The following is a 26,544-nucleotide window of genomic DNA, read 5'->3' on the forward strand; positions in this document are numbered from 1 at the left end:
ATGACCCTGTTGTGTTTTCTAGGCCATTTAAACGTGGTGGCCTAGAAAACCAAACTTGGAAAATTTAGGCTACCATGTCAAAATGGCCTAGGAAACACACCATGTGCATGTCAGAACATTTCTAGGCCATTTAAACGTGGTGGCGTAGAAAACTCAACTTGCAAAACTTAGGCCACCGTACCAAAATGACCTAAATTCAATGCCTTTTTTGGGACATTTTTTTCGAAAAGACACATTAATTGTGTCCCCTACCTGGCGCAGTAACACTCCATTGTTAGCATCCAAAGGCGCTCCACCGAGTGCAAAATAATTCGGAAGAAAATTCGCAGGCACATTGAACACTGGGAAATTGTCTACAAACTGATTGATGAGCTCAATTGGCATTCCAGTTGTTCGATGTGTGAATTCCACGTATTGCCGTCGCGCAGCTTCCATCGATGGATCCTGGTTGACCACCTCTTCGTCGGCTGCCTGTTCAGGAGGGTCAGAATTGTCGATTGGCCGTGGAGCATAGTGCTTCGTATTTTCAGTTGGTCGGATAGAAAATTCTTCCATTGGAATCGACAGATCTTCTTCTCGAGGCAACAACTTCTTGCGAGTCATATCGCACACTTTTCCTGTCGTGGTGAGACTCTGCAGTTGATCATGGTAGCAGTGACGAACCTGAACGAGAGGAGATGCGGTGAGAACGATGAAGATGGGATTAGAAGAGGGAAAAACGAACTGCTGAAGGGGAATATAATCCCCCGATTAGAACACGTCTACAGGATTCACAAAAGTGTGAGATGATATTAAAAGGAAAGAAGCCAGAAGAACTTACTTCGTGTTCGAACATTTGATATGCTGCTAATGAAACGGCGAGGGAATTGAAGACTGCGAGGAGAAGAGTGATGAGCAGGATTACGGTAGGAATGAAGAAGGCACGGAATTGAGGAATGATGGCAGTGATGACGATGAGCAGAATGGTGGCTGTAAAACAGTTTTTTTACAGTATACTTTTTCAGTTTTTTTGATAACTTTGACCATTTTTAGGAGCCTAGAGCTCGTCTGTCAAGTTTCCATCAACTTTGAAAATTATGAAGGTTATGAAACAGACCTTGATTGAAAACTTTGCATTTACAGAATTTTTTGAAAATTCCTAATCTTTCGCCTATTTGTCAACTTTTTAAGACACCCTTTTTCATGTTTTCAGTACGAAATTTGAATTTTAGAGTCGATTTTTTAATGACTTCTAGCCTTTTAAATTGGAAAATCGAGTTTTCAGCTGCTTTGTAACCCGAAAATTCGAATTTCGCACATCGAATTGTCCACGAGGAGTCCAAAACCTGAAATCGAATTTCAACGATTTTTAGGCAATTTTAAGCGAGAAACTGGGCAAGAAGGTGCCCTTCAGAAATTGACAAATAGCTGAAAAACTAAGAATTTTCGAAAAACTCTGTGAATGCAAAACTTTCAATCTAGGTCTGTTTCATAACTTCCGAAAATTTCACAGTGATCAGAAAATTGACGGCCGAGCCCCAGACTTCTGAAAATGATCAAAATGTCCGAAAATCAACAGAATTTTTTTTTGAAAGATACTGTACTTGCCACTTCCGTATGGAAGGTCTTTCTTTTGGTCTCCCGGAGCTCTCTCTCTCTCTCCTAATCACCATCAATTCATTTTCCGAGTCTTTCTTTGCCTCCTTCTCATTTTTCTTTTTTTTTTCTAGCTCGCCGTCTCATGAATACGAAACATTCTTTTTCAAAAAGAAAGAGAGAGGCCACCGTGTTCAGGCACTAGAACTACGAAGAAGGAAACTAACGGAAGAGGCGGAGCATAAAAAAACATGAAGAGAATAGAAAACCGGGCGCCGTGGGTGGTTGTGACAGCCTCTGAGAATTGTTGGGCCCATATATACACTGGATGTACTTTTATAGAAAAAAAGGGGAGGAGCTCTAGTTAATGAGTGAGTTGGTCATCGAACGAAAAAAGGCGATATTAGCTTAATCATGAACAATGGGATTAGGAGAAATGAGAAAGCTATTTTCTAATTGTAAGGGTCTAATTTTAAAGCTACAGTCGTCGTAGATATTATGCAAGTGATTTGTAAATTTTGATTTGTTTTTCAAATTATGGCTCTTGGACGTTCCACTCGACACTTCTGAACCCGACGCTGAGAAGTAATGGACGATCAGATTTTAGGGATCAAATTCTATAGCTCTAGATTCTAGATGACGTTCTCTGCAAATTTTGGCTCCTGGACGTTTCAGAACTTTTCTGAATTCTTGCATAGTGGTTTTTGCACATTAATGGGTATCGCTCATTTCAATGTGTTGTTTTTTTCTGCATTTTATTTGTTCTCATCTACCGTACTTAACACAATGATAAGTTTACACTCGAATTTTCTTTTTAAAAATTCGAAAAAAGTGCAATTTTCAAAAACGTTTTTTTTTAGCAATGACCTCGTTTTTTTGAAATTTTCAGTTTTTTTTTCGATTTTTGAGAGTTTCCGTGTGTGAATCCAGCCATTAAAAACCCCAAACTTACAAAAATCCCTCATGTATGTGTTTCTGGCGATTTCTCAGAAGCACAAAAGTTGTCGAAAAACTACAGTAGTCGAGAAAAAAGAACCGAAAATTTTGGATTACTGTGGTTTTCGTTACGGAGACCGTTGGCCACGCCCACAAATCTATATTGTGGAGTATTATTCTGTCAGTAACTTGATATGCTTGTAAATCTTGATTAACAGGTTATCAGAAGAAAGAATCTAGTTGTCGTCATCCACTTCAAAGAAGTAGTAAATCTCAAATTCCAGAGATTTTTATCTACAAAAGTATGTCTACTGAAATATGATATATAGAGAACAGCTATTCATAAAACACTCTCAAGAGACAAAACTGATAAATGGGGAATGTTTTTTGTCTCTGCGAGAAGAGCACATCGTCTTTCTTGTTTTCTCAATGCTCTTGAGGCCACCCACGATGCAAAAAATTGTGAGCCTCGAAAAGTCATAAATCTAAAGAAGCCTCTTTTCCAACAACAAAACGAGGTGTTGGTTGAATTTCTCAATATGAGTAATTGAGAAAATCGAAATGGACAAGGCGGGAAAGATTAATTGTCTAGGTGAAATGGGGAACAAATTGATGGAAGAGAGAGGGAAATTTCACGAATTTTTGACGCTTGGGCGAACATTTGTTCGAGGAGAAGGCAGTATGAAAAGCAGATCATCATTATAAGGCAGAGTCGAAAAACAGACTTTTCTGGATTTCAGTTAAACTCGTGGTTACCTAGAAAACTCAACTTTCGCCATTTTGAAATGATTTGACATGGTGGACTAGAAAACTCAACTTGGCAAAAAAAAACAAAATGACCCAGAAAACACACCAGGTGAATATCTGACCATTTCTGAACTATTTTTACATGGTGGACTAGAAAACTCAACTTGGCAAAAGTTAGGCCACCATTTAAAAATGGCCCAAAAACACACCAGGTGTCTATCAGGTCATTTCTGAACCATTTTGACAGGGTGGCCTAGAAAACTCAACTTGCAAAAGTTAGGCCACCATGTCAAGATGGCCTAGAACACACACCAGTTGAATATCAGGCTATTTCCCGACCATTTTGACATGGTGGCCTAACTTTTGCAAGTTGGAATTTTTAGGACACCACATTAAAATAGCCTTCAAATTACACCAGATGAATATCAGGCCTTTTCTCTAGGTCAAGTTTCTCGAAGCCTAGTCGAAAGAATATATTGCTACTGACCTGTCAAAAATATGGCGAAAATTTGAACAGTGTCGACTGCTGCCACGTGGGGAACTCGAATACGTCGTTGAGTTGCCAATTCGGGCGTTCTCCTAGTTTGATCCTTATACAGAAGACGTCCCCGGAATCGTGCAAGATCGCAGAATGGCGTCCAAGCAGCGAGAAAACCTAAACAAGAAATTATTTGAAAAAAAAACCCTTTTTAAAAGGGGGCGGAGCTATATACTCACCCACGAAAACAGCAACGTTGGTGTAGCACTGGTGGTACTCTAAGGAAAATAAGGAGACGATAGCGGCGATTTCCAGCCGATTTCCTACCACGAAGAACGCGAACTGAAATTCGAAACTTTCAGTTTCAAAATCCAAAATTTCAGGAAGAAAAACTTACGGCAAGAGTCGGTAAGACAACAGGTCCAATCGAGAAGAATACCACGATTATTGAGAAGAAACCAGCAAGAACGGCAGCAGCAAAAATTTCATGATATGCGAATGAATTCCTGGAAAAAAGGGATAGTTTATTCATTAGCAGGTGGAAATCGGAAATTTATAGATGAAATTTGAGTAGTGGTGAACTAAAAAAAATAAACGGAGGAGGTCTTTTTTGCAGCCATCATCATCTGAAAGTGTTAGAGGGAGATATGAGAGAATAGGAGATGAGATTATTAAAATTCTGGATTCATTATGCTTGTATGGAAAAATAGGAGCTATGGGAGAGGAATGATTGTGGGCGTGGCCAAAACTACCGTAAACCAAAATTTTCGGGGCCCGTTTTTCTCGAATACTAATCTTCGGCAAATTCAGATATTCGGAAAGTCTGAATTCAAAAATTAAGAAGTTCGGAAGTTCGGAAATTAAAAAATTCTAAAATTCAGGAATTCCGAAAATTCAAAAACTCGGAAATTCGAAAATTTAGAAACTCAAAAATTCAGAAATTCAGAAACTCAGAAATTCAAAAATTCAGAATTCAAAAATTCGGAAATTCAGAAATTAGAAAAGTCTAAAATTCCGAACTTTTGAAACTTCGATTTTTTAAAAATCGGAAAATTTCGAGATTCCGAAAATCTCCAATTTCAAAAATCAGAATTTTCGACATTCCGAAAAATTCCAAAAAGGTCATTCCGAACACTCCTGCAGTTCTATGAAAAGGTACTGCCGTTTGAAGAAGTTTGAAAAACTGACTCCGCCCCCAGAATACTGTAACATTTTCTTTTCATTTTCATGAGGAAACCGAAACCTGAGACAACACTTCAAACCGTTTTTCAGCTATTCCATGATCATTATCGGGGAAGGCAGGCGACAACGATGCCAAGCAAAATGTAAAAAATTTCTAATTTTTTTTCAAAGTCCCCCCACTTCTTCTAATCTGTTGGAAGAATCATAGACAAGAACCAGCAACGACAGAAGTTCGTTACTCTCCTTCTGAAAGCCCATAGGGAGGATGAAATAAGGAAAAGAAGAAGAAGCAGCCACGGTGGTGATGAGGAAGATGAAATTATTTTCTTCGGCGTCTATCCTGGAGGCGCCGTCGCCGCCCAGTGTGAAAAAAAGACACTGAAAAGGGATGGGGGGAGGAAGAGGGCGGAGCACTTGAGGGAGGAGGCGAAGGCATCTAGGAAGTACAGAAAGATTGACATTATCAGTAATCAACGAGAAGATTATAGAGATCAAATTCTATAGCTTTTGGTTCTAGATGACGTTCTCTGGCAAATTTGGCTCTTGGACGTTTCAGAACCCGACATTTCAGAACTTTTCTGCATTTTTGCATAGTGGTTTTTGCACACCAAATGAGTATCTCATTTCAATTCGTTGTTTTTCTGCTTTTTCATTCGTTCTCATCTACCGTACTCCACACAATGATATGTTCAAACTCGGAAACTTTCAAAAAATCTAAAAAAAATTTGAAATTTCAAAAACGATGTCATTCAAGTGGCAAAAATGATACTCATATTTGCCGTACGAAAATTTATTTGCGTACTTTTAGACACCGCTTTTTGAAAATTTCAATTTTTCGGTTTTTCAAGAGTTTACGATTGTGAACATATAATTATTTGGAGTACTGTAGATGAGAACGAGTAAGAAAGCAGAAAAACAACAGTTTGAAATGAGCAACACTTACTTGGTGTGCAAAAACAACTATGCAAAAATGCGGAGAAGTTCTGAAACGTCGTGGTTCAATGTAACTTTTTTTAGAATCAGCATCAGCTTCCAACATATTTTTTGAGAATACTGGATTCTTTTTTTTTCAGTAAACACCAGGTTCCTGACCCAACCCGAAGATTTTGGAACAACCAAAAGCTCTTTTCTTCCATCAGGGAAGTGGCGACGAAGGAAAGATCAAACGGCCAACACTTTAGTAATGCTGAAACGGGATTTGAGAGATATATTAGGTTGGCCGGAAAGTAACTATCCATTTTTTTATTCGTGATTAACACAAAAACAAGAACCATCCAAGATTGACAATATGCACCGTCGTGGTCCACGACATGTTGACAACATTCAGGCAACTTGTGGATACCTCCAAAAGCCAGCTGGCCGTGATTCAAAGTATACCTTCCCGGACGTTTTTTTTCTCATCGACAGTGTAAAATTATTTTCCCTCCAGATGACGTTGAATATCTCCGAATAGCCAATAATAAAAGGGTCAAGTCTGGAGTTTAAGGAAAGTGAAAAGCCGTCCATCCAAAGCGTCTTAGGACTGAATTGAGTTTCATTAAATAACTCGAGAATCTATGTTCCACGGTAAGTCAAGTAAGACCTGGGCCGCTTTAGCTGGACGTTCCTCCTTTACGCACTTCTAACTCCTGATTCGGCCCTTATATTATTGATTATTAGGCGATATGCAACGTCATCTGGAGGAAAATAATTTAACACTGAAGTTGAGATAAAATCTGGACTCAAAAAATACTTTGTGTCGCAGCCAGCTGGCTTTTGAAGGTATGGTATCCACAAGTTGCCTGAATGTTGCCAACATGTCATGGACCGCGACGGTGCATACTGTCAATCTTGGATAACTCTTGCTTTTGTGTTATTCACGAATCAAAAAATGGACAGTTACTTTCCGGCCAACCTAATAGAAGGAAAATTTGAATGGAGAAAAGAAAAAGATTAGCGCTTAAATCAGTGGAATTTAGCTACTGTATTTTTTCTTAAAAAAAGGGAGACCCAAACCGTCCGCTTTGAGCTTAATTATCTCGGTTCCTATGAAGGATATCAAAACGTTGTCAACCACACAAATATTGGAGACATTATGATGAATAATTTACTAGTTGACCACTTTTTGAGATCTTTCACAAGAACCGAGATAATTGAGCTCAAAGTATACGGTTTGGGTGAGCTTCTTTAATAGAGGGAATACGGTATATTCGAGATTAATAACAGAAGACGCAGCCTTGGTGAACCAGAAATTGTCCAATTGAAAGGAATGGACTTCAATAAATGTTGGTCGAAAGTCAGCCCTGATGTAGGGAAGAATGCAGAAAGTGATAACGCACCTACATGGAGATAGAAAACTAATGATAAAGGAAGTGTGGGTCGAGAAATAAGACTATGATGTTTTATTGGCGACCAATTAGCTTGAAAGCAGAACGTTTTGAAAAAGAGAGAGAAAGAGCAAAAGAATGCCTCCTGGTATTGCAAATCGAGTTAAAAAACGAGCCAAAACTCAATTTTGGTGTTTCCCAGTCTTTTTAGACTTACCAGACGACTGCTTTCTGATGATAATGTTCGTAGAGGAAGCCAATCGCTTTTGGAAATGAAAGGGTTTCGGTGTATTTGGTGAGCAATGTGTCGATTCTCTGAAGATAACAATTTAGAATAAAATTATACCAGATTTCCTCTAATAGAAGCCCACCCAAACCGTCAATTTGAGCTCAATTATCTCCATTCCTTTAAAAGATATAAACATTTGTCAACTGGTAAAATGTTAATCATATTATCACCAACATTTTATCAGTTGACAAATTGCTGATATCTCTTACAGGAATCGAGGTAATTGAGCTCAAAGTTGACGGCACGGGTGAGCTTCTATTAGAGGTAATACGGTAACTGAAAGATTTCGTTTATCACCTCAACAACATCTATTATTGTTGACTTTTGTATTGAATCAAACCCATATCGAAACTGGAAACGGAATGGATTTGGAAGATGAGTTTTCCGATAAGGTCGTGTCAGAGGAGCTGTCAGGTACCAGCTAATTGGCTCGTCATCCACCCATTTCAGAAAATTATTGATTTTGGACGTTGAATTCTGAAAAAAATTTATTGTTCCTTTTTCATGACACATTCGAAATGAAGGAACAAATCGAGTAATTTGTCTCTCGCCCCTAATCCTCCTTTCGCACTCTTTTCGGCTTCTAAACCCCCGTCGTTCACCTGGTAAATCCGTCTTTCGTAACGATCAAAACTCTTCTTCCATTTGTAATTGTTTGAAGATTGGTGATGGAATCTGAAGAGGGGCTTGATGATTTTTCAGATACTTAGGAAAGAAACAATACCGATTTCCGAATTGAACTCCTCGAGATATTCGTTGATGCTCTCCCAGGATGATGATGAAACGTTTGGAATAGCAAAATCAATTGATAATTCGTCTTGTTGGAGTCTGAAAATAGACTTCTTTGTGATCGAAATAGGAATTAGGCTCTTTACTCTTTCGGCACTGATGATCTTTGAACCGGAATGAATAGCAATCCAATCGAGAGTAAAATGAGTAGAGCAGCAACTGAACTTACAACCACAGCACACTGAAATCATCCTAATTATGAATTCTCTAAAAGAATTTCTCTTCTGGAAATGAAGAAAAGCTTACATATTTCATTTTGAACAACCTAAAATAGGCTCCAAGAGCACACAATCGAAGATTCCTGATCATTTGATTTGGATACGCCTGCAATGATTTTATATTAATAAAGAATAGAAAGACCGCAAACACTCTAATCTGGAAATTAGGGAATCTGGGACTCTAGAATTTCAGGAAACCAAAAATCTGAAGATCTGGAAGTCCGAGAACCTGGAGTTCCAGAGTTCCGGAAATCTAGAAATCTGATGAGTAGCGGTTTCAGGAACCTGAGAATTCAAAAACTTTAAAATTTCGAAATTTGGAATTCTAGAATTTCAGGAATTCAAGAATCTGAAATCTGGGAATCTTGAATTCCAGAATTTCAGAACTCTAAGAATTCAAAGACCTTGAAATTCCGAAATGTGGCATTCCAGAATTTCAAGAATCAAAAAACTCAAAGATCTGGAAATTTAGGGATCTGGAATTCTAGAATTTCAGGCGTCTAAGAATCCGATAACCTTGAAATTCTGAAGTTTGAAATTCTAAAATTTCAGGAGATCAAGACTCTGAAGTTTGGAAAAATCAGGAATTCTAGAATTTCAGGAATCGGAAAAACCAAAGTTCAGGAAATTCAGGAATCTGGAAATTTAGAATTTCAAGAACCTGAGAATTCAAAGGCCTTGAAATTCTAGGATTTCAGGAATTCGAGAATTCGAAGTCCGGAAAATCGGGAATTCGGAATGCTAGAATTTCAGGAGCCTAAAAACCAAACATCTGGAAAATTGGGAATTTTAGAATTTCAGGAGTTTAAGAACCCGAAGACTTTGAAATTCATGGATCTGGAATCCTAGAAATTCAGGAATCCAAAAATTCGGGAATCTCAAATTTCGATAAGATATAAACCCGGGAATCTAGAATTTCAAATTCCCGAATTTCCAGATTTTCAGATTCTTACAATTGGAATCCTGAAATTTTGGAATCCCTGGAATCTAAGAATCCGAAGTTCTTACAAGTTTTACGGTACTATTCAGAAAACAAACCATGATTAGAGACACATCATATGTGCTACGAGATAGCTCGAACAGACCACCGGCGGATCCATGATGAAGGACACCTTGTTTTGATTCATAATGGCTTCTGGAAATAATAAAAATTCTATTATATTCGGTTCAAAATCTGAATATACTTTTCTCCAGAAAGCTCTGCGTTTCCTGATAAAAGATTATCAATTTCGCCTCTGGACATGATCCTTGTGTTTTCTTCCTTTTGCAGTCGTTGAATCGCTTTTTTGATTCTTCGTTCTCGTAATAACTGATTTTTCACCCTCATCTCTTCAAAAGCAGCAATGAGGAATGCAGGTAGAAGAACAATGCAAATTTTCTGAACATCGGAATCGATGAAAAACCAATAAACTCCAATGACGGGGACCAAAACGATAGCAATGAGGAACCAGTATTTTGGCAGTTTCTCGAATGGTTCTTCTGAGTACGCATCTTGAGCAACTTGAAACTTTGTGTACTTGGCAAGAACGTACTGAACATGCCGCTTGCAACTATCCTCTTTGAGACTATCAACTGGAACTATTAAATGATAAGTAATAGGGCGTTAGATAGGTGACTACCCGATCCTAATGAAGAAAAGTTGGACTTCACAAAGTCTTTTTCTGACTGAACACATCCTCCGATTCGATAGCAAATGAAGGTGACTCGGGCAGTCATGACAAGATTGAAAGCTAGGTGCATTGTGATGTAACACTGAAAGAAAAATTATCAGTAATTCAGATGTTTTCTTCGAATAAACTTACCAGGAAGTTGGAGTCTATCAAGATCAATCCTCCTGATTTACAAAGGAAAATAAAGAGAAGACCAGTGATAAAACCTCGTAGCAAAAACATGGACAGTGAAGTAAGGAAGGCCTCTGAGAAGGCGAATGCTGCGAAGAGAGCAACCATCAGAGCACAAGCACCAAGGATGAAATATATCATGTGATATTCCATCTCTTCATCAGATCCTTCTTCTTCTATCTGATTCACTATCCTAGTGGTCACTTTTACTCTTCTACTGGATCGACTCTCGCTGAATTTTGTTACTTCTACTTTTAAAGCTAATCGAAACTCGTTCAATAGCTCTCGTGCTCTTTCAATCGTCCAAATAGATTCGAAACCGTTGACGAAGTCGGAATGACGCTGTAAATAAAGCTTATATTCCCATTTTTCAGTGATTGTTTACCAGGGATGTTCGGAATGGCCTTTTGAGAATTTCTGAATTTTTCGGAATGTCGGAAATTCCAATTTAAAAAAAATGTCGGAATCCTTGGGATTTAGTTTCTACTTTAAAATTTGAATTTTTGAAAACTTCGAAAATTTCAAAATCGCAGAATTTTGGATTTCCAAAATTCCGAATTTTTAAAAATTGGGAAATTCCGAGGTTCTGAAACTTCGAAGTCCGAAAAATCCGGTTTTCAAAATTTCGGAATTTCGGATTCTCGGGATTCAGTTTCTACCTTAATTTGAGTTTTAAAAAATCGAAAAATCCGAAATTCCGAAAATTTCAAAATCTGAATATTTTGGATTTCCGAAATTATGAATTTTTAAAAACCGGAAAATTGTGAGATTCCAAAATTCAGAAATATTCCAAATCGGAATTTTCGATATTCCGAACATCCCTGCTCATTACCATAGTAGTCAGAAGATTTTCCGGTGTCATAAAACCGAGTTCAACATTGATTGTATCGTAGGCAGATGTATTATTGCTGAAACTTCTGGCACCACGAAAAAGTTCCAATCCAGAACTGGTGTCCAAATCGTGATAGATTCCATCACAGACCTGATTCGGAATCTCCTTATGGTCCGGAATTTCAACGCTCGAGGCAAACAACTTTAACATGTCTCTCAGGTTTCTTTCTTGCATCCACTCAATGAACTTTTCACGATCTTCTACACAGTCCAAACGGGTTGTGAACTCCTCATCTCCATACTCGAGTTGAAACTTCAATCTCTTAACTGTTCTGTGATTTTCGAATCAGACCAATGATATATACCTGTTTTCGCCTCTCGTCATAATCATTGATTTGCTGCATTACTGTACACACATTGAAGTAGTTCTCTGCATCCAGAGTTTCATCACAAGAACGCATCGGATCAGCGCAGATTTTCTTTCTGGCGGCAATGCTCTGGAAAAGGATTCATAGGGTTGAAGGCGGACCAGGGATGTTCGGGACGGAATACCGTAAAACGTGCATTAGAAGTGCCTCTCTAATAAAAGGGCCCTCCGAGAGGAGCTTGGAAAAATAGAAGGGCCCCCTTCCAAATATGTAGTTCGAATTTAAAAATTTCAGTATGTTTTCAGTAAAAGATATTCCAAAAATTCCACAGTTTCAGAGAACTTGTTGAAAAAACTCTTTTTTACTCAAAAAATTGCTCAAATTTTGGATAAATCAAAAGATTTCCGTGAATGTTCAACGAGAATTCACTTAATTTTTCGCTGAAAATTTTCGGAATAATAAGTGACCGGAAAAATGGAATGACCCCCTCTAATTGAAGGGCCCCTGTAATAGAAGGGACCTCCGGAGGTATCCTGGAACAATAAAAAGGCCGGCCCTTGTAATACAGGTTTTACGGTATTTCCGAATTTTCTTTCGGAATAAGAGATTCTTGGATTACGATATGTCGCGAAAAATTGCTTGCGGGCAGAACTACTTCCAGCTTTTTTTGCATATTCAAAATCTTTTTGTCAAAATACGGCGTTTTTGTCATGGAAAATGTTCTACTTCAAATTTGAATTTTAACAAATTCCGAAAATTGGAATATTTTGAAAAGAATAGGAAAATCCTGAGATTCCGATATTCCGAAATTTTTGAAATCGGAAAAATTTTAAATTCCGAAATTCAGATTATTTAAAAATCGAAAAATTCTGAGCTCCGAAAACTTCAAAATTGGAATATTTGGAAATTCGGAATCTAAAAAATCCCAAAATTCCGACAATCCAAAAATTTCAAAAACGGAATTTTCGCAATAATTTACCGTACCGATAGCCATGTTTTGACTCTGCTGTATAAATCTGATTTCGAGAAGTTTGATAACGGTTTCGATGGTATGGCAAACATATGGCGAGCCCACTCTTTGATTAATTCAGGACCATCTGAAAATATAAATTTTTGTATTTTTTTTTTCGAATTCTCAATGTTCTTACATGTCGATTTCACATACGGACGAGAGTCTTTCTCTTCAATTGCTTCTAGATAAGAATTTCGAAGTCTTCTATTCAAATAATCCGTGCTAGCATTCCAATTGCTTATCTCCGAATGGATATGGTAGCTATCATAGAAGCAGTTGAGAGGAGTGACGATGAGACACGGAGAGAGTCGTTGCATTTCGAGAAGGAGACGCTGAACTGTCCGATTTTGAATAACAGATTTCTAATAAAGAAGGGTCTTATTAAACTCACTTGGAAATATGCAGGGAGTTTATCGATATTTTCCGGAGCCGGTACATTTTCGAAAATCGCAGAATGTGGTTTGAAGCAAACATCATTGACGGTGTATGACCTATTAAATTGATATACATATAATGGCAAGAGACTACCGTAAACCCTGTATTAGAAGGGCCGGCCCTTCTATTGTTCGAAGCTACCTCCGGATAGCCCTTCTATTTTTCCAGCCACTTTCAAGGGAATTTTTTATATAGAATTTCGGCGAATTTCGATAATCAGCTAATTTCACCACAATTGAGCTTGTTTTTGAGTAAAAATTTTTAGAATTTCCAGAATGTTTTTCATTAAAAAATGTACGAAAACGGCTAAATTTCGAAAAACCCATTTCGGAGGGGGCCTTACTAATACAGGTCTTACGGTAATACATTACATACTTTTGCCGATATGTCACTTTCATGTTAGCAATCGCATTCATGAAATACCCATGATGAGTTAGATAAAGAGCCGAACGAACGTCTTCTCCTTCCTCGTGCTCATGAACGATTTTCTAAAAAATGACAGTCTGAATTGGAATTCGAAATTAACTCCATACCTCAACGAGGAATTGCTCCGTGGTTTGTTTCTTGTTGACTGGAAAGCGAAATTCTGGCAAGAGAATGGTCCATTCTGACGGTGTAGTTGCCGTGGTAGTGAATAAAGAAGCCAGAAGCAGACCGAAACTGAGCACAGTAAACACCACGGAGGCCACCAGCAGCTTATTGAATGCTAACTTCATTGCTCCATTTCTTGAAGGAACACTAATAAAAAGATATGGGGAAACAGTTATGAGAAAATGAGTGGAACGAAAACCAAATTGAGAAAAATCAAATTTAATAATAAGCTCTGGAACAAACACTTTTATAGAAAACAAATTAATTAAACAGAAAAGAAACAAAGAACAGAAAAGCTAGGTGCCGTAAATTTTATATATCCGAATTGCTCTTCGACCCCGTTAACCTCCAGAAGATCAGTCACTTGTCCAATTCTCATCATCGGCACCATCCACCATTTCGTTTTGAATTTTGGCTTAAAAAAGGAAAAGAAAATTAGGGGTTGATTTTTTTTGTTTTTTGGAGGCAAAATTTTTAATTTCTATGATGTTTTAGAGGTTTTTGAATCCAAAATTTTACATTTCAATGATTTTTTGGGTTTTTGGAGACAAAATTTCATGACTTTTAAAATGGAAAATCGGTCTTTCTCGGTCAAAAAATTTGTTTTTTTTTCTAAAATGCGGAAACTTTTCGAGCTCTATTTTTGGAATTTTTCGGGATCCGAAATTTCGAAAAATGATGGGAAATTAGCTAAACCAGTTGTTCCAAAATCTAAACCTTTGGCTGCGACCTTCTGATCTTTGGCAACGATACAATTTGTGACGTCCGCGTTTTCTCCAATTTCAGCACCTTCACAGATAATAGAATTGTTCACAGATGCTCTGAAAGGATGAATTTACATGGCTGAACAACTTTGTGTTGTTGTTTCTATGGATACGAGAGAATCCCCCTAGGACATCAGTTACTGGTTACTCACCCGTTTCCAATAACAACGCCTCTCGCAACGATGCTCTCTTTCACTTTTGTCTTTTCTCCAACTCGACAATTATCCAGAATAATCGATCTTTTGATTATCGTGTCTCTCCCTATCTGAAAGTGGAAATATATTATGCTTGTCTGAGAAAAAAAAAGGTTAGAGAGTATTTTTTGCAGTCTGAATACGGTAGCGATATCGAAGCGGAGAGCCTAAATAGCACACATAAGGTGGAGACACAGACACTTTTTCTCTGCGTCTCAACCTTTTTTTTCTCAGACAAGGATAATACAGTAAAAACTGTAATAGAAGCCCCCCCCCCACACGGCCAACTTTTAACTCGATCATTTTGCTTCTTATGCAAGATATCAAAAATGTATCAACTGGTAAAATGTTTGTGAGATTATGATTAACAATTTATCAGTTGTTACTTTTTGATATCTTCTAAAGGAATCGAGATAATTAATCTCGGGTTCTTCCGTTATAGGTTTTACAGTAGGTTCGGTTAGAAAACAATTACCCACCTGAGCACTCTCCTCTACTCTGCTATCATGAGCGGAAATTTTTTCTGCCCTATTCGGAAACGTTTTTCCGTTTCCTCGATACTCCATCAGTCGAGTGAATGATTTTAGGATCTGAAAGAGCCCTTACAATAGATGACGTCATTCTAAATACAAACTCACGGATTTGTTGACTTCAAAGTATGCTCCATAAGTGTTAGCATGTGCCGTTACGAATCCGTTTTCATGTGGAAGACGATATACGAGACACTTTCCAAGGGATTCTGCTTCGAATTGTTTATCGATCAGCATGGGGATGAAATCTGCTTTGAATGAGGAAACATGTCTGGAATGGTAACCTTATTAATGGGTACAGAACTAGAAAACTAGCTTCGTCTTGTTGAGATGTTGAAGAACTTTGTGGCGAACAGCATAGACGTGGCAATCGTTGTACTGAGCAGTCAGTCGAATCGAAGGGAAAGTAGAAAGAAGTTTCGCCATTAGAAGAGGTACGTCAAAATCGTCATCACCGCAAAGATATGCAAGCTGTCCATCTGGCTCATCAATCGCCATCAGATCAGTGGCTGGAAAAAATTAGATCTGTAGACGCTTGAGAGCATAAAAGTACCTTTAGGTTTCTTGGATTTTGATCCTGGAGCTGGAGCGTTGACACAAGTATCCGAAATCAGTGCTACCAGCGCTGCATTTTTAGCTCGGAAGGTATCAATGAGCGGAATGAGACTAGCATCACTGACAAAATCACAAGAAACAATTAATGCATCTCTCTGAAAACTCAATTTAATTTACCCATTGTTTGAAAAAGAATTTACTGTAATTTTAGAATGATGATGCTTCAATAAATCCGCGGTTCCATTATCCTCTTGATTAATTTTGATGTACTCAATACTCGCTGGATACTTTTCCAAAAGCTTCGACTTCTTGACTTCCTTCTCCAAAACTGGTTGGAAGACTTCGCGTACGAAGATTTTTACATCTGAAGATATATAAATCATCTTTTAAGATTTAAAATCTCACCAGTGATTCCTGCTCTCAGAATCGAGGAAAGTGGATAGAGGAACATGGGAACACCAACGACAGGAAGGAGACATTTTTGTGCACTTTGAGTCAGAACAGGCATACGAGTTCCACCGCCAGAACATAGAAGAACTCCTTGCATTTCATGCATTCTGAAAAAGAAAACAATATTCAATTGATTAAGTAGAAAACACAGATTTTTGGTAGTTTAAAAACACATTTAGAGAGAAAATGGCATGATTAAGCTATCTAAAAGATTATTAAAAACTATATACACACTTTTTAGACTCAATTTGAGAGAAAATTGTTGGGAAAAAATAGAAAAAACAAACATCTGTCTGAAAGCAATCCCAAACAGTGTTTTTTTTTCAAAGCCAGCTGGTGTAGATTTACGGTGCTAAAGAGGGCGCATGCGTAAGGGCGGAGTGTCGTTGCGACGGCGAAGTCGCGAAATCGTGGACATTGACGTCTTCAAGAAACGGTTAATTTGAAGAAAAAGATTATGGAAATTTTTAATTTTAAACAACACATTTTGAAGAGGGCCCTTCTATTACGGGGTTCCTTGTAATACATATTTTACGGTAGATTCTAATAGGAAAAAAATCACTTCTAAATAATTCATTCATAAATATGAAAAAAAAAATTAAAAAATCATCATCTATTGCTTTTTGGGTCTCGCAACAATGCCTGTCGTGTCCACGAGGATGGTTGTGTTCTAAAAAATACGTTTAGCTTAAAATTAAAAAAAAAACACCAACTTCGTTGATGTTGAGGGCAGCACAAGATGAGCGGATGGTCTCTTTTGATACATCTAGCGTTTTCTTCTTTCCATCATCCACACGATAGTACCCATAAATCTTGTCCGTTGCGAAGATTTTTAGAACTCTTCGAATTTCTCTGATCAAGTCGCCAAGCGACCCTCCGCGCACGTATTCCAGAGGCATTCCGCCATCATCGTCATCACATTGACCAATCTGAAATAATTTGCTTCAATGTTTCAAAATTATTTATATTTTGGTAGCCCTAAGAAGTTAAAACCAACCTTCAAGGAAAATTTCTGACCGGTCATTGCGTTTAGGCTTCCATGCAGCACATTCTGAATATCATCTTAAATCTAGTTAAAAATCCCTAGAAGGCAAAACAAACCGAAATAGAATCATCTCTCAAAGTTTGCATTGAAAACTTGGCCTGGAGAGTGAACTTTGAGAAGAAGCCTTTTCTCTCCGGAAACTGTGCGGCCAGTGCTAGAACACTCTCACATCGATATGGGATTCCACACGTCTTTGCCGGACACATTGGTGATTTTCCACTTTTTTCACACTCATCAAGCATTGTTCCAATACATTGAACACATACATCATGATCACATTCGAATTCAGATGGAAAATTGCGCAAGACCTCTTGTTCACAACTCATCGATCCCATGCATGGTTGGCGAGACTGAACTTATAGATATGATATAAACAGAAAAAAAGCTGCGAACCATATCTGGAGCTTTTTTCTTCTTGCTCGACTCTTTTACGACACACTTCCCCGCATCACAGAAATCTCTTCCATTCGTCCATTTTGTGCCACAATCCTCACACATTTTTGCCTGTAAATGAGCATAGATGATTCTGAATTTTTTCTTTTCTAAATCATGAGTACCCCACAACACGGAATAATGATTGTCTTATCGAAAACCAGCGGTTGCTTGCACGGTCCTTCACAAACTAAATCTTCTTCGTCCACCATTAATTCAGAACATCCAAGTGCTGGAACGACATCTTCTCTCTGAAATTCTTTGAGGTCTAAAGCTCGAATTTGTCGGGTTTCACTGTATATGAATAAAAAATGTATTAGAAGAGCCCTTTTCACAAGTTGTCGTTTGAAATTAAGAATTTCGGAAAAAATAGACTGAAAAAAAAGAGGCAATTACTCTTTGACTACACCACTCTTTGACTACACCTACTCTTTGACTCCACATTCTCTTTGACTACGAAATCTCTTTGACTACACTTGTCTCTTTGACTACAAAGTCTCTTTGACTACACTTTTTTTGTTTTATAGTACTTTTTGACTGAATTTATTGGAGTTTCCGATTTTTGTCTCAAATTGTAGGCTTAGGCTAAAACACCAGTTTTCCGGTAACCGTTTCAGCCTAAGCCTTTGATTTGTACAGAAAATAATAAAATTTTGGAAACCTCAGCGAAAAAAAGTGAGAATTTTGCTGATTTTCGCGAATTTCAGTACTTTTTTCACTGTGATGTATTTTTGGAATTGTCAGTTTTTTGTTTAAAATTATAGGCTTAGGCTCAAATTCTTCTTATATTCTGTGAGAACGCCCACAAAAACTGCAGAAAATTTTAAAAATTTAAAAAGTGTAGTCAAAGAGACTTTGTAGTCAAAGAGACAAGTGTAGTCAAAGAGATAAATGTAGTCAAAGAGACTTTGTAGTCAAAGAGAATGTGGAGTCAAAGAGTAGGTGTAGTCAAAGAGTGGTGTAGTCAAAGAGTAATTGCCAAAAAAGAAGGGCCCCTCTAATAGAATAGCTCCGGTATACAGTCGAATATCATACTTTCTGCTTGCCATGTCGTAACAATGTTGACAGACGTCGTGATGGCACGCCGTTCGCAGAATGTCCGCATTGACCATAATCTTTCTTTGACAATATTCTCCTTCACAAGTGCTCGTCATGGATTCTGGAGCCGAGAGACTGGAATAGCAATGAGCAACAGGACACACTCGAACTTGTTTCGATGTTTCCTTCAGACATTTTTTGCAGAACGTGTGTAGACAAGGAATCAGCTGGAAAGCAGAGAATCAGTCGCCCGAATGAAAAAAGCACAAACTTGAACGGACTCCTCACATGATTTCAATTCTCGGCATATTCCACACCAAACCGACATTATTCTCGGTTAATTTTAAAATGACCAGTTGAAGAACTATTAACTTCCACGTAGTTCTTCAAATTGAATCCACGATCTCGTTTCAAGCAAGCAAAGCTTTATTGGAAAGAGAAGGACTTAAATAAGGATTCAAATAAGTTACTATATTTAATTCTGGATAACAATTCAACTGCAAAGTTACATGGAGAAATACAATAAATAGAAGCGGGGAAAAATGCAATATATTTAGAGAACGAATGGAACGATGGCCTTGCGATTCTTTGGGTAGTCTGGGAACTCCTTGAGGTAGTTACGATGCTTTCCTTGAGCCCAGATGGTCATTTGAACGAATCCGGCAATAGTGAAAAGAAGAGCTGAAACAAGAATCAGTTTTAAATAGACTATTGATGTATGGATTACCTGGGAGCGATTGAACCATGATGGTGAAGAAGATCCAAGAAGAGACCTCATAGGTGTAGTTGGGGCACGAGACGTAGTTGAACAAAAGGGAGAGAGGGTTTCCATCAGGCTTCGGAATGCGACGTTCGCGAGTTCCAGCTGGGCGAAGGTTGCGAAGAAGGATGTGGATCGAGAGGTTTCCAAACTCGGAGATCACGAATCCAACGAGTCCCAAATACATCTGGAAGTCGCCGAAAGCTGGTGGGGTGAAGAGTGGATGGTTAACAAAATAGGCAACGAAGGCGGCAAATCCCCAATAGTATGAGCAGTTCTTGACAAGATTGAATTGTGGCATAGTCGAGTTTCCGAATCTGTGGATGAACTGAGTCTCGAACAATCGCTTGGCATAGTGGAAACTCCACGCCAAGAAAGCGAATTGAACTGCTGGGTGCATCTGAGCGTTGTTGGCAGCTGTAAAATTGAAGAATTCGCAATATGACAGTTAAGATCTCAACTATTACCTTCTCCATAGATGAATGTAGGTCTGAGATAGAAGAGAGGGTACACGAAGAGTGGTCCAGCATATTCTGCCATGAACACCGTTTTCCATGCGATTTGCGGTCCGAGATCTCTCACATAGAGTACAGCCTTCTGGGAAGAGAGTCCGAGATCGGAGAGTTTCTGATCATCACCTAGTGGCTTTCCTTTCGGTTCGACACGAAGCGCTTGACGTTCCTCAGTGAGCTTCAATTCTGAAAACGAAACCTTAACGTTATGATAATTTGACTGAACATACTTTTCTGAGCAATGCGTTTCTTGATAGCCTTGATAGTTTCAGATCCAGAGATACCCTCAAGAGTGATGATCAGATTATCCGTCCGCTTCGCGTCGTAAACTTCCAGTATTCCACTCATTCTGTAATGACACTGAATATAAGAGGAAAAACGACGATTTTTTAAATGTGAAAACCTAATCACTGGCGCGAATTTGAGAATGTTTCTTTCTTCTCTAAAATGGTGTGATTTTTCTCTTATTTTTACGACAATGTCAATTGAAAGACACTGATAATGGAAGAGTCAGAGAAAGAGAGAATGATGGCTAAGTTTCTCAAAATTGGGCCCCAACTGTTGCGGTAAAGCTGAGAAAATGCGAATTTTTGATTTCGCGGAATGAACGAAGAACTACTGAAAACAGGGGAAAAGCTGATAGAAAACAGATTTCGGAGCTCGTTTATATACATTCCACCGATAAGGGTTGAGTGTTTTCTGCCTCAATAGTCAGGTGATTTTCGGAGAAAAACTTGCTCTTCTTCACTGGAGCTTGACGATGTTGCCATGGTAGAAACTTTGGATATGAATGGAGCCATAGCGATTGGCAATTCACATAGAAAACCACGCGATTTTTCGACGTTTTTAGGTTAGAAACAAGGCTTTCAGGCTTTTTAACACGATTCGGTAAGCTGCTGCAGCTGCCCAGTGATAAGAGAAGTATAAGAGAATGCAAAGAACATCAGTGAGAGAAGATGGTGTTAAGAAAATAGAAACATTTATCGAAACTGGAAAAGTGTGCGGCACGAAAAGTCTACAATAGTATAAATATACAGTTTCTTTTGTCGGAATCAAAGAGAATACAACCAGGATTTTAGCTATTTAACGGGTAGAAAACATAGTAGGAAAAGATAGTAGGCGAATGTTTGTGGGTTTTAGATGTGAGAGTGTTCGATCAGTCACTGCGGGGCGGCGAGAGCGATGACACCGCATGCAGCACGGGCACCAGCATTTCCAGTTTTCGCCGACTCTTCAGCCTTATCACCAACTCCTTGGCCTGAAAAAAATTACTTCATGTTTTTCATTCACTATTCTTTTTCTACCGAGATCATCTTGTCCAGCGTGGACCACCATCGAGCGTCCAATAACTGTGTTGGCTCCGTAAAGAGTGATGAGTTTATCAGTGATATGAACTTTGGCAACACCATCCGCTCCTGCCTCGACGTTTCCGAGATCTCCGACATGGCGGGTTTCAGACTGAAAATAAGAATTTCTAGAAATACGAGAGCTTCAAAACTACGTTTGGTCCGCCGTGGGTCTTGCCGAATGGGTTGAAATGAGGTCCAGCAGAGAGACATCCGTTGGTGGAATCTCCGTACTGGTGAACGTGGAAACCGTGAAGTCCGGGAGTGAGTCCTTTGATTTCTCCCTCGATCACAGCTGGGTCACTCTCCGAATTCTGAAGATTCAGAATAAAGATAATGCTCATGCTTCACGAAAGTAGGTTACCTGAGTAATCCAAATAGTGCCAGAGACAACGTCTCCTCGAAGAACAGCGACGGCGCGGTTGGACATTTTTTGAGCGGCTTCGACCTGAAAAAATGGAAATCAAATGTTGTTCTTACAATTAGTTAGGTTATTTTCACGGCAGAAAGATTCAAGATTCGCAAAAAATTGAGTGAAACACACATAGAAAATCGGAAAGGAGTGGTAAACAAGAGGAGTAGATTGCGAGAGAGACTAAATGGGCAACACCACGGCGTGTGCGCTCTCCGCCTCTCGACTGTGAAGTTGTGTAGCCTCGACTTTAGTTTTTGTGTTTTCTGATGAAGATGATGACAATTCAATAAGAGAAACACAAAGTAAATCATACATCATATCCTTACAGTGGGAGGAAATTTCAGTGGAAATCATGAACTAACCTGAGGAAAAATCGCATTGGAGACTTGAGAGAGAAGATTCATAAACATGACGACCTAAAATTGAAGGTGATTCAAAAAACATTATCTTCTACTTGACGGCTTTTTCGAGATTCTAGTTTTCGAACTATTAGCAAATATCATGCCATTTTCTGTTAAAAACCTATGTAAAAGACAAGACAAATCTCTCATTCAAGCGAGCCACAACATTAAAAAGTGTACTTTTCACAAAAAATACCTTTCACGGCTTCAGAAAAGAATTCCGCTGAAAAAATGAGGGATAAAAAGTGAAGAAAACAACAAAACAACAAACTACAGTCAGTGCATATAGCAGAGTTGACGAGCATTGCGCGTAAAGTGTTGGGTATTCTAGCGAAAAAGCGCGGGAGTTTCAATATAGTTTTTAGAGGAGCAAGTCGACTTGTAAAAGAGAAATACAGGTTCTATGAGTTCGAAAATAAGTTTTTGAAGAAGAATTTTCAAGACAATGAAGTTAAAAAATTTTTCGGAAAATGGAAAACAAAAAAGATTAGTAATCCTTCTATTTATTACAGGTGCGCTACTATTTAACGGAACCCATCTGTGTAAAGAAAAAAAAAACATTTTTTCAAACTTCTGCCAGAAACAAAACAAAAATATAGATAATTTTGTGGTGCGTCTCTCAAATAGATGTTGAGTAAAAATAACAGAAATTTCCGGAGTTCAGATTCCTCAAAAAAACTTGCGAGGTTCCAAATAAGCTACCGTAAACACTGATAAAAGATCACCCAAACCGTCAGCCCATATATCTCGATTCCAGTGAAAGATATGAAAAAGTTGTCAACGGATAAATTGTTTATCATAATAATAAATATTTTATCAGTTGACACATTTTTGATATCTTTTACCTTAATTGAGACAAATTGGCTCAAAGATAAAAGTTGGAGGGCCCTATATTACAGGTTTTACGGTATAAGTTCTCGAAAAATTCATTCCGGTTATCTCTGTAAATAACCACCTCGTGAACTTTGAGCTCAATTATCTCGGTTCCAATGAAAGATATCAAAATGTTGTCAACTGATAAATATCGGTGGTATCATGATAAACAATTTTCAGTGGACATATTTTTGGTAACTTTTATAGAAATCGAAATAATTGAGCTCAAAGTAGATGGTTTGGGTGTTCTTTCTATTAGAGGAAATATGGATTTTATTTCAATCAACTAGTTCTTCATTCATCTGTTAGCAGATACCATACATCCCATTCCACACTGTGAGGGTATTTTTTGAAAGAAGATTTTTTTAGTCCCCCATTTTTCTTCAGTTCAGTGTATATGATCATTCCGGACATCTGTCCTTTCACTTCGACACTTCTTCTCCCGTTTTTTTTTTCGAATATCCGTTCATTTCGAAATCGGTGTCAACTCGCATCAAATCGGGGCGATAACGAAGGCTCGTAAATAAGCGTTCATAATATTCCTCTGTCATTCCTTCCTCTAAAATCTGTCATGTCTCATTCGTCGTCGGAATGGATAAGCTGTTTTCTCCTGTCTCGTCTTCTTACGTCGTCTCCTCGTATTCGATGTTAAAGAGGTCGACACAATGGTATCTCTGGACAAAAACCCAGGAGAAGGAGGCGGATTTTTCATTCTTCTTTTTCTTCCCGGTCAAGTCGACCTTCACCCACATGAACAGCATGGTGCATCTTTCTCCGAAAAAGGAAACCGCCTTATCGCAACTTCCATCCATTTTCTCATGTAGTTTTCCCTTTCCTTATATTTTTTGACAATTTGAAAGTGGTTGGGATTTTAGAAGAGCTAATCGACGTCAATTAGTCATTCTTCCGACCCCCTTCGCGCACTTTCTTCTCACTTTCACACGTTTCAACGGATACATTCCTCTGAATCGGATTCACCAATTGATATCATCCGGAAGAGCATCACTTTCGTCTGAACTTTATATATCTCTTTCACCAACTTTTACGACCTTTTCACTTTTTCTACCATCCCCAATTTTTCTCTTCTTTCAGTGGCCCTATAATCCCTCCATAGAATCGGACAAGAGTCTTCATTCGGGTTGTCCCAAATGCGGATGTTTCTTTTCCTTCTTCCTATTTCATATCGATTCGTTTTGGCACAATATGAGGTAAGATCCACTTTTTGATTGGGACTTGAATTCAGAGATCTGGGAGCTGATCAATAAAATATACCGTAAACACTCTGATGAAGACCAGCCAAACCGCCAACTTCGAGCTCATATATCGCGGTTCCTGTCAAAGATATAAAAAATTTGTAGACTAATAAATTGCTCATCATAATCTAACAAACATTTTATCAGTTTACACATTTTTGATACCTTTTACAGAAAATGAGATATATGAGCTCAAAGTTGACTGTGTGGGGGTCCTTCTAATATAGATTTTACGGTACAACAAAACATTTTTCAGTAGATTTCCAGCCTTTTTCAGGAGTCTGGACCTCGACTGTCAAAATTCCAATTACTTTGAAAATTTCTAAGAGTGTAAAACAGACCTAGATTGAAAACTTTGCATTCGCAGAATTGTTTGAAAATCCATAGTTTTTCAGCTATTTTCCGATTTCTGAAAGAACTTCTTTTTAGCCAGTCGTTGTACTGAAAATGTTACAATTCGTTGATTTTTGGCTTACAATAGCTAATTTTAAGACAACAATTTGATTATGTATTACCTAGAAAATAACATTTTTGCCTTAAAAGCGCATATTTTTAAACTCAAAAAGTGCTGTTTTTGAATTGAAAGTAAACATTTTCATGTATAGTTAACTCCATTGTCAATTTAAAAGTCATCACTTTTTGGCTTAAAATCGCTAAATCCCAGCTGAAAACATATTTTTCGTTCTTGTTAAAATCTCGAATTTTTCGGCTGAAAATAGCTTATTTTCAGACGCCAAACATATACATTCCAACGAAAAGTACTCTATTTTTTGAACTAAGAATGTTTTCAGTACAAAAAGCTTTCCGAAACCGGAAAATAAGGATTTTTCAAAAAATTCTGTGAATAAATGGTCATCAATCTAGGTCTGTTTTATAACTTTCAAAAAATTTAAAAGTGATCGGACACCTGCAAATACTCTTGGAAATGCCAAAAATCAACTGAAAATTTTTTTTGTATACCTCATTGACCAGCCAACTTTGAACTTATATATCTCAGTTCTTGTGAGAGATATCTAAAATTGGTTAACTGATAAAATATTAATGATAGTGTGTTTGGGTTGCCTTCTATTAGAGTGTTTACGGTATCTTATTGACCCGTACATTATGAAAAATTATTCTTCCAAACAAAATCTGAAAATTTTCAGTCACCAGATCCATCATCACCAGCTCCTTCCTCCAACTATTGTGCAGCATTCGTCGAATGTGCCGCGGTATCCCTATTAGAAGAGCGTCTCTGTCTTGGAAACTCTTTATGGAGACCCTATTGGTTACCGGAACGAAGAGACACCTACGACTGTCATCAGAAGTTGAAAAATGATTATACTACGGTAGGACTTTTCATTTAACGCTTCCAAAAAAAGTAATTTTCAGTTAGAGCGATTGGAGGAAGAATTGGATGGGCAGTTGGTCGCATGTCTCAATGAAAATTCAAAGCCGTTGGACAAGCAAACGGTAAGAAAAGGGAAAAAAGAAAGATGACCCTAATTGACACAAAAGATCTGACTATGAGATATGGGTGAAAAGAGAAAGTGACAGACCATTTTTATGGCTCATTCAGTTTTTCAGAATGAACAATGCCAACTTCTTCCCCGCCCTCCCAGATTCTCTTTCAGCCGAACCATAACCTATGTTCCGAATCATTGCTTTACTGGAGTAAAGAGAAGAATCGAGAGACAATGTGGACAATTGACGAAATGTTGTCCGAGTATTGAAAAGTGGGTCGTGTCTTTTTTATTTTGATAACAGATAACGTATCAAGTTTTTTCATGAGAATCCAATTAGATGATAGGGATGGAGAATGTAGGTGAGAATAGGTTGAGAGGGGTTTCGAAAAGGGGTGAAAACGTTTATTAGAAGTTTGGAGATTCAGAAATTCAGAAATTCAGAAATCTCAAAAATTCAGAAATACAAGAATCTCAAAAAATTTAGAAACTAATAAATCTGAACAATTCAGAAATTCAAAAATTCAGTAAATAAGAAAATTATAAGGGAATTTAACATGGTGGCCTAACTTTCGCCAATTTAATTTTCTAGGCCACCTACTTTTATGGCTCAAAAATAGGCTCACATGCGCCTGATATGCTTCCTAGGTCATTTAACATGGTGGCCGAACTTTTGCCAATTGAGTTTTCTAGGCCACCAACTTTTATGGTGAAGAAATGTCCTGATATTTACCTGGTGAGTTTTCTAGACCATTTTAGCATTATGACCCAATTTTTGCAAGTTGAGTTTTCTCGGCCACCAACTTTCATCGCCTAGAAATCAACTGATATTTCTCTGTTATGTGTTCTAGATCATTTTAGCACAATAGCCCAAATTTCGCAAGGTGAGTTTCCTAAGCCAATTTTTATGGCCTAGAAACGGCCTGATATTCATCA

The 26,544-nt window shown here is 38.0% G+C and overlaps 5 protein-coding genes across 5 annotated transcripts in view; 1 reads left to right on the plus strand and 4 right to left on the minus strand.

Moving 5' to 3' along the window:
* The window catches only part of Cbr-tra-2, a gene marked incomplete at both ends in the record, with an annotated part of 14,631 nt that extends 908 nt beyond the window's left edge, over positions 1–13,723 (minus strand). Inside the window, 22 exons of the mRNA XM_045242088.1 lie at positions 253–663; positions 821–969; positions 3,746–3,913; positions 3,976–4,078; positions 4,134–4,242; positions 7,442–7,539; positions 7,811–7,990; positions 8,139–8,188; positions 8,238–8,341; positions 8,389–8,483; positions 8,549–8,626; positions 9,559–9,655; positions 9,705–10,098; positions 10,140–10,272; positions 10,323–10,703; positions 11,194–11,514; positions 11,558–11,689; positions 12,545–12,657; positions 12,709–12,904; positions 12,964–13,063; positions 13,383–13,495; positions 13,541–13,723. Of these exons, the coding sequence (XP_045094482.1) occupies positions 253–663; positions 821–969; positions 3,746–3,913; positions 3,976–4,078; positions 4,134–4,242; positions 7,442–7,539; positions 7,811–7,990; positions 8,139–8,188; positions 8,238–8,341; positions 8,389–8,483; positions 8,549–8,626; positions 9,559–9,655; positions 9,705–10,098; positions 10,140–10,272; positions 10,323–10,703; positions 11,194–11,514; positions 11,558–11,689; positions 12,545–12,657; positions 12,709–12,904; positions 12,964–13,063; positions 13,383–13,495; positions 13,541–13,723 (3,708 nt within the window). The remainder of the gene's footprint in view (positions 1–252; positions 664–820; positions 970–3,745; positions 3,914–3,975; positions 4,079–4,133; positions 4,243–7,441; positions 7,540–7,810; positions 7,991–8,138; positions 8,189–8,237; positions 8,342–8,388; positions 8,484–8,548; positions 8,627–9,558; positions 9,656–9,704; positions 10,099–10,139; positions 10,273–10,322; positions 10,704–11,193; positions 11,515–11,557; positions 11,690–12,544; positions 12,658–12,708; positions 12,905–12,963; positions 13,064–13,382; positions 13,496–13,540) is intronic.
* Positions 13,724–16,704: 2,981 nt separating this feature from the next.
* On the minus strand, positions 16,705–18,680 carry CBG11195 (the record flags this gene model as incomplete). The annotated part of the gene is made up of 7 exons (XM_002630416.2): positions 16,705–16,761; positions 16,805–17,020; positions 17,089–17,142; positions 17,193–17,486; positions 17,530–17,640; positions 17,694–17,862; positions 18,604–18,680. 7 exons carry the CDS (start codon positions 18,678–18,680, stop codon positions 16,705–16,707), a joined length of 978 nt encoding a protein of 325 aa, XP_002630462.2.
* Positions 18,681–19,159: 479 nt separating this feature from the next.
* Positions 19,160–20,678, minus strand: Cbr-art-1 (the record flags this gene model as incomplete). The annotated part of the gene is made up of 5 exons (XM_002630417.2): positions 19,160–19,287; positions 19,334–19,783; positions 19,834–20,064; positions 20,109–20,227; positions 20,617–20,678. 5 exons carry the CDS (start codon positions 20,676–20,678, stop codon positions 19,160–19,162), a joined length of 990 nt encoding a protein of 329 aa, XP_002630463.2.
* Positions 20,679–21,038: 360 nt separating this feature from the next.
* Positions 21,039–22,049, minus strand: Cbr-sod-1 (the record flags this gene model as incomplete). Its single annotated transcript, XM_002630418.1, has 5 exons — positions 21,039–21,136; positions 21,183–21,336; positions 21,380–21,538; positions 21,589–21,672; positions 22,002–22,049. The coding sequence occupies 5 exons, from the start codon at positions 22,047–22,049 to the stop codon at positions 21,039–21,041; spliced, it is 543 nt and encodes a 180-aa protein (XP_002630464.1).
* Positions 22,050–24,061: 2,012 nt separating this feature from the next.
* CBG11198 overlaps positions 24,062–26,544 on the plus strand; it is a gene marked incomplete at both ends in the record, with an annotated part of 6,133 nt that continues 3,650 nt past the window's right edge. The window contains 4 exons of the mRNA XM_045242090.1: positions 24,062–24,121; positions 25,312–25,494; positions 25,538–25,618; positions 25,733–25,881. Of these exons, the coding sequence (XP_045094483.1) occupies positions 24,062–24,121; positions 25,312–25,494; positions 25,538–25,618; positions 25,733–25,881 (473 nt within the window). The remainder of the gene's footprint in view (positions 24,122–25,311; positions 25,495–25,537; positions 25,619–25,732; positions 25,882–26,544) is intronic.

This window comes from Caenorhabditis briggsae (assembly GCF_000004555.2).
Source record: "Caenorhabditis briggsae complete genome, chrII, whole genome shotgun sequence".
Lineage (NCBI taxonomy): Eukaryota > Metazoa > Nematoda > Chromadorea > Rhabditida > Rhabditidae > Caenorhabditis > Caenorhabditis briggsae.